This window comes from Saccostrea cucullata, unplaced genomic scaffold (assembly GCF_032062105.1).
Source record: "Saccostrea cucullata isolate Sc308-1 unplaced genomic scaffold, CSIRO_AGI_Scuc_v1 ctg16419, whole genome shotgun sequence".
In the NCBI taxonomy this organism is placed as follows: Eukaryota; Metazoa; Mollusca; class Bivalvia; order Ostreida; family Ostreidae; genus Saccostrea; species Saccostrea cuccullata.
In genome coordinates, this window is record NW_026926502.1 from 15001 (window position 1) to 28440 (window position 13440).

The 13440-nt window shown below is 36.3% G+C and overlaps 1 protein-coding gene across 1 annotated transcript; it reads right to left on the minus strand.

The window, feature by feature from the left end:
- Window positions 1-10549: 10549 nt before the first annotated feature.
- On the minus strand, window positions 10550-11293 carry LOC134271862 (uncharacterized). Its single transcript, XM_062754076.1, has one exon. It carries the CDS (start codon window positions 11291-11293, stop codon window positions 10550-10552), a length of 744 nt encoding a protein of 247 aa, XP_062610060.1.
- Window positions 11294-13440: the final 2147 nt, after the last annotated feature.

A 13440-nucleotide genomic window follows, 5' to 3' on the forward strand; every position in this document is an offset into this window, starting at 1 on the left:
ACGACAGACAACGGACAAATTTTGATCAGAAAAGCTCACTTGAGCCTTCGGATCAGGTGAGCTAAAAACCAGTGTCAGACGCAATTCCTTAAGGGAGATACGAAAACTTCAAAGAGGTAGTTATAATGAGCCCTACAAATGAACAAGAGGCCCACGAGCCTTATAGGTCACCTGAGTATTGTGTAACAACTTTCAAACAATTAAATTTAGTTCATGTTTTAAACCAGAGGCCATGAAATTCACAATTGACAATTTTGAAAGAGGCACCCTTGCTTATCATAATTATAAACTTAGCATGCTTACTCTTTTTACTTAATACCCAGACGTATATCAGAGTAACAAAGAGAAAACGCACTACCACTTTATACCCAGTTGTGTACCTCACCCTAAAGGAACCAGTGACCCATGGGCCACAATTTCAAAATTCTGCAAATGTTATCATAAAATGGTTGATTAAGACAAAAGAGCAGATTTCAAAGCATTAATTTATTTTTAGACTATGTAACCCCCCCCCCCCCCCTTCTGACCCTGGGGGCATAAAAAACCACTTTGATAGATGCACCTTTCTTCATCATAAATATATATATACTTAGATAATTGGCATAAAACCCAGGAGCAAAGGAAAAGATTTTCAAAGAATTTATTTTTACTATATAATCAATAGAGCCCCACCTTAGCACCATAACCCTTAAACCTGAGGCCTTAAAATTCTAAATTTTGGAAGAAACACTCTTGCTCATCATAACTATGTGCTTAGTTAGTTTATTTAATACCTAGAAGCAGAGAAGATTTTCAAAGAATAAATGCACTTTCACTATATAATCTAAAGAGTCACGCCCTTACACCAGAACCCCTGACCCTGGGGCCATAAAATTCACAAATCTTGAAGAGGCACTCTTGCTCATCATAACTATGTGCTTAATTAGCTTATTTAATATCCAGGAGCAGAGAAGAAGATTTTTAAAGAAAAAATGCATTTTCACTATATAATCTATAGAGCCCCGCCCTAACACCAGAACCCCTGACCCTGGGGCCATAAAATTCACAAATCTTGAAGAGGTAGTCTTGCTCATCTTAACTATGTGCTTAGTTAGTTTATTTAATATCCAGGAGCAGAGAAAAAGATTTTCAAAGAATTATTGCATTTTCATTATATAATCTATAGAGCCCCGCCCTAACACAGGAACCCCTGACCCTGGGGCCATAAAATTAAGAAATCTGGAAGAGGCACTCTTGCTCATCATAACTTTGTGCTTAGTTAGCTTATTTAATACCCAGGAGCAGAGAAGAAGATTTTCAAAGAAATTATGCATTTTCACTATATAATCTATAGAGCCCCGCCCTAACACCAGAACCCCTGACCATGGGGCCATAAAATTCACAAATCTTGAAGAGGTAGTCTTGCTCATCATAACTATGTGCTTAGTTAGTTTATTTAATATCCAGGAGCAGAGAAAAAGATTTTCAAAGAATTATTGCATTTTCATTATATAATCTATAGAGCCCCGCCCTAACACAGGAACCCCTGACCCTGGGGCCATAAAATTCACAAATCTGGAAGAGGCACTCTTGCTCATCATAACTTTGTGCTTAGTTAGCTTATTTAATACCCAGGAGCAGAGAAGAAGATTTTCAAAGAAATTATGCATTTTCACTATATAATCTATAGAGCCCCGCCCTAACACCAGAACCCCTGACCATGGGGCCATAAAATTCACAAATCTTGAAGAGGTAGTCTTGCTCATCATAACTATGTGCTTAGTTAGTTTATTTAATACCCAGGAGCAGAGAAGAAGATTTTCAAAGAATTATTGCATTTTCACTATGTAAGCTATATAGCACCCCCCCCCCCCCAACACCAGAACCCCTGACCCTGGGGCCATAAAATTCATAAATCTGGAATAGGCACTCTTGCTCATCATATCTATGTGCTTAGTTAGTTTATTTAATACCCAGGAGCAGAGAAGAAGATTTTCAAAGAAATGATGCATTTTCACTATATAATCTATAGAGCCCTGCCCTAACACCAGAACCTCTGACCCTGGGGCCATATAATTCACAAATCTGGAAGAGGCACTCTTGCTCATCATAACTATGTACTTAGTTGGTTTATTTAATACCCAGGAGCAGAGAAGAAGATTTTCAAAGAAATAATGCATTTTCACTACCTACTTATTTAGCCCCGCCCTAGCACTAGAACCCTTGACCCTGGGGCCATGAATTTCACAATTTTGGTAGAGGACTCATTGCTGATTACAATCATGCAAACAGTTTGACTGCTTGATGTCCAGGAGTAAAGAAGAAGATTTTTAAAGATTGCACTAATTTTAGTGGTTTTGGCCCCACCCCTCAGGCCCCAGGGGGGCAGGGATCATGAAATTCACAATTTTTGTTCCCCTTCACCCATAGATGCTTTGTACCAAATTTGGTTGAAATTGGTTCAGTGGTTGCAGAGAAGAAGCTGAAAATGTTCAAATGTTAACGCACGACGCACGACGAACGACGACGGACGAAAACAGATTGCAATAGGTACTCAGGTGACCTAAAAAAAGAAGCATTGCAATGACATTAATTGATAAGAAAGTCAGCTTAATACAGATCTCAAGCCTCTCAGAGCACTACTTTGATCCAAAGCAATTTGTGATCTACCACCGAGAGTTCAGCCTTTACGCATGTGACTCATGAGCTATGAGTTTGATATATACCAGCATTTAAACACTGTGTGTAGTAAATGCATTCACTAGATCACCACATTAAGGAATTGCAAGAGAAGTAACAAACAGCAGTAGAAACGTATTTAGACATCATATTCAGAATGAAGTGTCCCTCACCAGCACTGCAAAAACTAATATAACTGTTAGTTTACATTCAGTCTTTACACTGCAATTCCTTGTAATGCATCTATACATAATATGTAATACATGCAATGTTTTGTTGTAAAAGACAAATTGCCCTGCGTGGGTAAGATATATCAGGCAATATCTGGGTGCTTAGATGGAGATGAAATTACCTTCTTACTACAGGAAGAAAGTATTCTCAGCATACCGTATGAATTGGTGGAAGATGCATTGCCAGACGTAAAGAGAATTGACATTATAAGCTACATTCTTATTAAAAGCAAACCAACAGTTTCTTGAGATGTTCTTCAAAGGGCAGCAAATTTACATTTGTTGATATAATGTGAAACATCCCCCATTAATTATTCAATCAGTAACCTTGACATGGACAGTAAAGATATTTTTATCTTTAATATGATCAAGATCAAAGTAATTTGAAAAAAAGTTTTTTTTAATACAAATATCAATATCTCAGTTGACTCCGAGTTTTTACGTGTAATGTGCCACAGAGAGAACTAAAAGGGGAATGTGATTGAAATAATATACACGTGGATGTACATTAGATGTATATGAACATCTATACCGATATGCTAGGAAACAAATTTCTAAAACTTCGAGAGAGATTCTTTCTGTGTTACTAGATCATAATTACGAATCCGGTCATACTTGTGTATACAATACCTGTGAAGACCCAAATTGCCCCCCCCCTTTCAAAAAAAAAGGTAAAACTATTTAAATACGGAGAAAGAGGGTGTTGGAGGGAAGGCCGAAGGATTGTTGAAATTTGGGTTTTTTAGCGAGTCTGAAGAGTTGACAATACTGTAAACTTGCGTTTGTGCCACTAACACATCTAAAAGTTGTTGGAGAGTTGAGGAAAGGGTTTGGTGGCTTTCTATGCGTGAAGTGTATGAATGTTGAATGTGTGTGTGTGTGTGTTGAGGGGGGGGGGGGGTTCCATATGGAACTAGAACTGTCCAAAAAGGACGAAATACCCCCCGCTGGGTTTTTCAGAAGTAAGTTTTTCCATAATAAAGAAATTTATCAAAATCAAAAATTATGAAATTTTTATTCCAGTGACCTTGAACTTACCCAAATAACCTTGGGTCAAGGTCATGACACACCCTTGTGTCATGGGCAATCTTTCAGTGAAAAGAGAACTTACCAAGTTTATCCATAAGAAAGATATGGACCTGACACGAATTATGAAATTTTTCTACCAGTGACCTTGAACTTCCCCAAATTACCCTGGGTCAAGGTCATGACACACCCTTGTGTCATGGGCAATCTTTGTGTGAAATGAAAACCTACCAAGTTTATCTATAAGAAAGATATGTACCGGACACGAATTATGAAATTTTTCTACCAGTGACCTTGAACTTCTCCAAATGACCTTGGGTCAAGGTCATGACACACCCTTGGGTCATGGGCAATCTTTGTGTGAAATGAGAACCTACCAAGTTTATCTATAAGAAAGATATGGACCGGACACAAATTATGAATTTTTTCTTCCAGTGAGCTTGAAATTCCCAAAATGACCTTGGGTCAAGGTCATGACACACCCTTGGGTCATAGGCAATCTTTGTGTGAAATGAGAACCTACCAAGTTTATTCATAAGAAAGATATGGACCGGACAGGGAATATAAAAAAATTTTCTTCAAGTGACCTTGAACTTTCCTAAATGACCTTGGGTCAAGGTCATGACAAATTTTTGTGTCATGGGCAATCTTTCAGTGAAATGAGAACCTACCAAGTGTATCTATAAAAGATATGTATCAAACATGACTTATGAAAATTTTCTTCCAGTGAAATTGAACTTTCCCAAATGACCTTAGGTCAAGGTCATGACACACCCTTGGGTCATGGGCAATCTTTGTGTGAAATGGGAACCTGCGAAGTTTATCCAAAATAAAGATATGGACCGGACACGAATTATGAAATTTTTCTTCCAGTGACCTTGAACTTCCCCGAATGACCTTGGGTCAATGTCATGACACACCCTTAGGTCATGAGCAATCTTAGTGTGGAGTAGTAGATTCTAATGTCCCTCTGTAAGAAAGATATGGACCGGACACGATTGCACAGACAGACGGACGGACGGACAGACAGACAGACGGACAAGGTGATTCCTATATACCCCCCAAACTTTGTTTGCGGGGGGTATAAAAACGCATAAACTGAATGTCCTCTTTTGACATCAGCACTAACTTTGGCACAGGTATGTTTGATCAACTGGAGATGAATCTGCTCTTGGTCCAATGATACATGACCTGGTCCAATGATACAAGACCCATGAGACACCAGAGAGAAGCAGCATTTCCACCCGCACAGCTACTGTCTGTCAAAGAGAGAAGTAATCGGCTTAGGAGGATACTCACCCCATGGCCATACATGAAATACATATTGGAATGCATTTACAGAATTTCCAATTCTGTCAGAGGAGTACTTACGCTCACTTACTTTTGGTATTGACCAGTAAAAACAAGCGGAGTTATATTCCTCTGAACATTGGATTGAAGAGAGTAGTCATATTCCTCTGTACATTTGAGTGAGAATTTTGTAGGTAAAAGCATGTCTAATTACCATCTTCTTCGGCAGTTCCCAATTGCACTTTTGCATATGAACAAACTGTGTTCATAATTACAGGCTTCAACGAAAGGAAATAAATGCTTTTATCGCCCACGCAATAAAAAGGGCGTTGTGCCCAGAAATTATTGACAAGCTAAAGTTTTAAAACTGATTCTTCAGTTGCACAGGGCCCCGTGGAGATCCGGTTATAAAAGATCCTCGGTATCCCCTTGCTTGTCGTATAAGGCGACTAAATGGGACAATTCTTCGGATGAAACTGTACAGTACCCGCAACGTTACTCTTTACAATTTCAATAGTGTCTTATCGTGTGTGTATTCTATCGTGTCGTGCGTGTACTTTTATCGTATCGTGTGTGTATCCTATCAGGTTTTCTGTTTATTCTATCGTGTTTTGCGTTTATCAGGTTTTGCGTTTATCGGATTTTGCGTTTATCAAGTTTTCTTTTCGTTTTCTTTCTGAACAATGGCGCCAAAGTCGAAAGAATATAGAAGGTTATATTCCATGAAAAAATTATTATAAGTTGCTGGATCTCATGTGACCATCAAGGCCCGTGGAGTTGAGCCTGCTATTGATTTTAATTATTTTGTAGGAGATATCCGTCTACCAGCAAGCTTGAAACAAACTCTCCCTTAATCAGATCACCTCGTATATTTCTTTTCCGTCCAGGAGGGAGAGTCGAGTTTAATATTGACAAAAAAGAGAGTGTAGTTTTATCCATCCTTGTCCTGCACATTAAAACCCCGTGTAGACAGATATTTTCACGTACCTTGTTCCTCTGGATGCAGAAGATTGTGGCTCATCATAAAGAAGGTGGCAACAGAGTTGAATTGACCTCGGTTGGGACTTACAACAAAGTAAGACAAGTCCTTGACATAATGGATATTATAGCATTGCTGGAGAAACTTTTATGTCCTGCTTGCAAACCAGAAGTCTCTGTTGAGACTGTAGCTCTACTGGTTTATACTTAAAACAAAGGAAGAGAAAAGTAGCAATTGGGACTTGAAACTTTAAAACAGCAATAAATAGAAAAATGATCCTTGCCACTCATCAAAATAAAAACCGATGCACAGAATTATGTACTAGTATCTTAGTATAGTCTACTTGTTTGCCAAATTATATTGTATCGGACCAAAACTGTAGGAGAAGCATTTTAAAAGAATTTCTCAGAAACTTCTATTTTAGTTACCATGGCAACACCGTTCATTGAAATCAAAAATCGATGCACAGAATTACGTAGCTTAGATTATTCAACTTGTGTGCCAAGTTATATTGAAATAGGACCAAAACTATAGGAGGAGTAGCATTTCGAAAGAATTTCACAGAAATTTCTATTTTTAGTAACCACGGCAATACCGTTCATCGAAATCAAAAACCGATGCACAGAATTATGTATCCTAGTGTAGTCGACTTGTGTGCCAAGTTATATTGAAATCGGACCAAAATTGTAGGAGGAGTAGCATTTTGAATGAATTTCACAGAAATTTCTATTTTTAGTAACCACGGCAATACTGTTTATTGAAATCAAAAACCGATGCACAGAATTATGTACCTTAGTGTAGTCTACTTGTGTGCCAAGTTATATTGAAATAGGACCAAAACTATAGGAGGAGTAGCATTTCGAAAGAATTTCACAGAAATTTCTATTTTTAGTAACCACTGCAACAGCGATCATCGAAATCAAAAACTGATGCACAGAATTATGTATCTTAATGTAATCTACTTGTGTGCCAAGTTATATTGAAATAGGACCAAAACTGTAGGTGGAGTAGCATTTTGAAAGAATTTCACAGAAATTTCTATTTTTAGTAATCACGGCAACACCGTTCATCGAAATCAAAAATCGATGTACAGAATTATGTATATTAGTGTATTCTACTTGTGTGCCAAGTTATATTGTAATCGGACCAAAACTGTAGGAGGGTTAGCATTTCGACAGACATTTCTATTTTTAGTAACCACGGCAACACCGTTCATCGAAATCAAAAACCGATACACAGAATTATGTATCTTAATGTAGTCTACTTGTGTGCCAAGTTATATTGAAATCAGGCCAACACTGTAGGAGGAGTAGCATTTTGAAAAATTGTTTACAGACAGACAGACAGACAGAAGGACGGACGACGGACGCATTATTATCGCATAAGCTCTTCTGGTCAGAGCTAAAAAACGAAATGGTGAGCTCGATTCAGAAAATAATACAACGGTTGACTTTAGGACACCAGCTCCGATTCCAAACATCCTCACCTCCTCAATTAATTTCTCTAAAATTTGGCCCATATTTGGTCAATATGGAGACTCTAGGGGTTATTGGAAAAGGAGAGAACCCTCCTCATACGACATCTGCTTCCACTGTAAAACAGCCGGACATTGGAGGAAAAACTGCCCACTGTTTAGCTCCGCAAGTCAATCAAGTGCAAACTCTGGCACCTCCAGTAAATGATAAGTATGATTTTTCTGGTTTTGCATTTAGGCAGATAAGACATCAGAGTAAAAAACTGCATTTATTTATAGAACAGCAGTTTTTCTTAAGAAATTTAGACAATTTACAGTATTCTAAAGGCGTTAAGCATAGGCTTAGAAATTCTGTAGAATTTTGGAAGAGTGTCCAGGCTCCAGAATTTGTTATAAGTACAATTGAAAGTGGTTATGTCATTCCATTTATCAACGCTCCAACGGATTTATTCTTAAAAAATAACCGATCTGCATGTAATAATGAAGAGTTTGTTTCAGGGGCTGTGTCAGAACTCTTAGAATATGGTTGTGTGCGTAGAGTACCATTCAAACCTATTGTTGTTAACCCATTGAGAGTGGCGATCAATAGCTCTGATAAAAAGAGATTGATTTTAGACTTAAGTGTTTTAAATGTCTTTGTTAGAAAGGATAAGATCAAGTTTGAGGACTGGAAAGTAGTTTTTCCGTACTTTGAAAAGAATTGTCACATGTTTAAATTCGATCTCAAGTCTGGTTATCACCATACAGATATTGCATAGCGCAACAGTCATTCTTAGGTTTTTGTTGGAAAGGGGAGTTTTATGTGTTCACTATTTTGCCTTTCGGCCTCAGTTCGGCACCTTACATTTTTACAAAATGTCTAAGGCCATTGGTTATGTTTTGGAGACAATCGGGCATTAATATTGTCTTATATTTGGATGATGGTATAGGAATGTCCTCTTCTCGTGAATCTTGTAGTAAGCATAGCGCTTTTGTTAAAGATTCTTTAATACAAGCTGGATTTTTAGTGAATGAAGAGAAGTCCGTTTTTGAACCTATTCAGAAGTTAGAGTGGTTAGGTCTTGTGTGGAATTCTATTGAACATTGTTTAAGCATTCCAGATAGAAGGGTACAGGATTGTTTAGATACATTGTCAAAATTGTTTGATGAGTTACAGTGGCTGGAACGTTATTGTTGACAATGAGTAGTTGGTCCGTAGCGACCAAGTGAGCAAAATTTCAAAGTAGCCCTTCTCTTTAATTACGTTGCTCATTAAATTGTAAATTGTATGCAATAAAGAAAAAATTACCCCCCCCCCTTCCTTGGGAATCACATACCGGGGTACCCCTCGCTTGTTCGCTAGCGCGAACATGTCACCGCCCATATATCAGAATATCTCGTGATACCCAAATTTGGTCGAAAACAATTAAAACCCCTTAAACATGCCTATGGGAGTTTATTGATTTGCCCCCCCCCCCCCCCTTCGTCGCCTTCCTTAGCAAAATCCCTGATTCGCCGTTGACTGTTCAAACACACTCCTTAGCTCACGAGAAAAAAAAATAATTTAGCGAACATGATAGACTCTTATTTTAATTAATTTGTAACAACAATTTAGTAATACAAATAAAATCATATACTTATTTCTTGCAGGATATTTGTTGATGGGGGGTGTTCACACACATTGATTAATATTTTATACAGGTTACAAGTATTTATTAATATATCAAAGACAAAAATCAGTTATCATACTCTCAGTGTATAATTTAGAGTTACAACTATTTTCAAATCGGGATCGGAATCCCTCCGATTCAGATTCGGATTCGATTCGGATTCGATTCATATTCAGAAACATCTCTATTAAGGATTCTAAATGTGGTTACAAACTCTTATTGCTGAAAACAACTTTTAAAATAGATTCAGCTTAGAACATCACTGTCTGGGAAATACTGGACTCTTGTATAATACATATTTTGAAGACATTATGATATTGATTAACACAATAACATTTAAAACATTAAGTAATGCTTAATTATTAACACATACAAATTAGCAAACTTCAAAATTCAATGAATTCTCCAAATGTTGCTATTCAGTTCTTTCCTGTGAGAAATCAATTATTCTCGGGCAGTTAAACTCTATTCTATGACTAATCTAGGCAGACCGTCAACCATGTCATTCGTTCTCGTGCAAGTTGTATATAATATAGTGCAAATGTTGTTACAATATATACATATTTTTAAAAAATTAATTGCAATTCACGAACTGTAAAAATAAATAAACAACAACTTCTATAGAGCTCATGCAGAGCATGCTCCAATTCTATGTTACTAATTACAAAGACAAAAAGAGAAAATGTATTGCTGTTTCCATATAATTATTCTTTATATGAAAACTATTAATAAATATCTATAATAAACCTGGCATAACAGTTACAAATGCAAGTCACGATGCTTGTTAAATCAATGTATTTTAAGTTTAAGATAAGGTCAGTCAAACGTGTTGTAAACGAATCGATCGATACATCTATACTAGACGGGGTATTTTGTAAGCATGACACAAGATCTTCAGAATTCTCAATAAAATCTGACCTGGCTTGAGAAATCAAATTCTGATTCCAGACGAATTGAGTAAAAACTGGATGTTCACTTTCAATATGCACAATTGAGTTACATATAATATTTTTAATACAACCTCCACCTTGCTTAGATTTTGGAATTTTCTAGGAAAAACAAAACTATAAAACCCTTCAACCTCAACAGCGAACTCCTTTTCAATCCATCATTCCGTCATAAGAACGATGTCATACGAAAGGATAAAACAACGGAAATTTTTATCGTTGAATTTAGACGAAAACCCTCCGTTTATGTTCCAGCTTATGACTTTTACACTAACACAATCATTCTCCACTATCCCCTAGGTATCCTGTGTTTGGCACTCCACGGGCTCGTCTTCATCGTGTTCATCTCTGTCACCCTCAGTTTCCCTTATGGTCCCTCCCTTGTACAGTTTACCGCTGATGTAGAGTTTATCGTACTTCAACTCTGCTTTTTTATTTTGTCCCAACGCTGAATGCAAAATGGGCATCAAGGCTTTCCGTTTCTCTACAATTTCCCTTAGGAATTGTTCACGCACACTGTAGTCGGTATTTTTAAGCTTGTATGCAGATGCCCTGACATTTTCCCTGACTCTAAAGTTCGAGAATTTTGCAACAATCGGTCTTGTTTTGTTGTGGAGATATCTTCCGATCCTATGGGCACGCTCGATGTTGGCCTTAATTCCATAAAGGTGTAATTCTGCTTCACAAAATTGATCAATGAGACTCGCGCAATTCTCTCTGTTGTTTCCACGGTACTCGGCCAGACCGAAAAAAAGCAAATTGTCTCTCATACTCCTTGCCTGCAAATCTGTAATTTTACTTTGTAATTGTTCATTCACTGACTTCAGTTCCCTAATTTCCTTCACCGTTTCCTCAACATCACCTTTAAGACCAATCTGAGTTTTCTTGATTTCCCCTATCGAGTTCCCCAAATTTCCGGTAAATTTTTCCAGATGACCGACTTTAGACTGAATGTTTTCTATACGGTTACATAACAAAGACAAATTTTCACTTACTTTGTCTATTTTCGAGATTTTGGTGCCAAGGTCGTTGATTCGCATCATAAAATCATAGGTTTTTCCTCGTAATGTAATAATGGTTTATTTGTTATATTTTAAACTGTAAATAAAAAAATATTAATTTAAACTTAAACTCCATTTGATGATTAAATTTATTAAATTTACTTCACACACTGCATGGTAGTACAGACTGTACTTATTTTAGATTTAGAGTTATCCTTTCTTAGTTAGAACTGTTTAATTCATTCAGGTATTTTCAGGAGAACCAGTTTATAGGTCAAGCATGCCATAGTCGGTTGGCTATTCTTGTTATGGAGAGTTTTTATTGGTAGGCCATTGAGGTCAAATTCCTTAGTGAGTTTTCCTTTGTTATTTTTAAATTCACTTTGAATCTAGCCATAAGCCAGAGCGCTAGCTTATTATAATTGTCTGATTTACACAGTTTGAATATACATAGTGTTGACTGGAAATAAGACCTGATTACAGTAAGTTCTTTATTTTCTTTTGCCAACACTTTGCATGGTTGAATGAATGAGTATGAATGAAAATCAAATAAAGTATTTGATGAGTTAATGAAAATGTGTAAAATCATATAATAATGGTTTAAATGAATAAAAATCTAAAGATTTTTAAAGTTACACTGATATAGGAAATATGCTTTATGATGAGATCTGACCTTAAGAATTTGTAAATATTGTATATATTATAAGATTTAGACAATACAACCATATGTTGTAAAATATAGGTCAGATATAATGGTTTGGACGTGACGCCCTGATTTATTAGAGGACAGCCTAGGTCCACAACTTGGTATGTATTTATATTATTATTTATTTTTGAGAACTGTAAAAATTTTTGGTAAATTATATAAATTTACTTGAGTTTTTATGCTTATGCTGAAACATGGTGAAATAAGAGTTATTTCCCTTTTGTAACATCTATGAAGTGATAATGAGTAAATTACTAGAAATATCAGTGTAATATAGATTTTATGCTAATGAAATAATTTGTTATAAAATATATACTTATGTTAATGTTATGAAATATTTATTATGTTTACATGTTTTGTAGGGTTGTTTATCATCTATAAATATATTATCACAATTAAAAAAGAATCAACATCACCAACTGAGTTGTTCGTATCATTATTGGGAAAACCCCGGTTACAATTAATCAAGATATTCTTCTATGTGTTCGAACGCAAAACAAACTCACAATATATTCTCATCAAGATCAGTCCGTGCAGTTTTGGTGAGCAAAACTTCGACAATTAAAGGCACCCGTTAATTTATTTTTGTGTGAAATGCTATTGAAATATATAATTCGTAATATTATAAAGTTTTTCTGAGAAAATATTAACATCAAATCTGTGTCCAAGTACCTTTAAGATTTTTGGAAAAATTTAATTATTTTGTTGAGACAATTCCAAATCCATTTACTTTTATCCACCAAAATTACGACACAACGCAGAGATCAAATCACTTAATGGAGAAATCTGCAGTAAGTTATAAATTTCATGATTAATCTGATTTGACACAGTTCGAATGGGCGCTTTTTATTCTTGTCAGGCTAGGTCAATGTCACATGTGTAAGATGTAGAGAGAAGTTAATGAATGGCATACATTTGTCATCGTATCGGAAGAGTTATCTTCACCGGAATACAGGTGGCGCAGCGAACGCTGCGGTCCTAGAACAATGGCGTCGCACATGATTAGTTTAAGGAATCAAGGTTATGGGTCGTGGGATCTACCCAGGTTAAGAGGGGAATTAAGAAAAAGAGGAGCTAGGGTCTCTGGAAGGAAGGCAGAGCTCATAGAAAGGTGAATAATAACTTTTCAGCCTTATACAAGCATTATGTCGTCCTTGAAGACGATGACCTCTGAAATCGTTCTAGAGAAGTTCATGTATATACAAGTATTACGATAAACAAATACAAATGGTATAAAGCAGATTACAAGAAACAATATATAGCTTCTTTTTTATTGGAAACGTGTAAGTATATCGACCAACCTACATATTTAGTTTGATAGTTAATCCAAGATTTCCCCGGAAAGTTCAACTATTATCATGATTAATTTCACAGGCCTCTCTTCAACTATCAAAGTATAGCGGCTATACTTTATAACCGTAAAGGTCCTTGTTGGGTTTATTTATCGGTTTAGATGATTGTAAGTTTGTTTGGGACATAA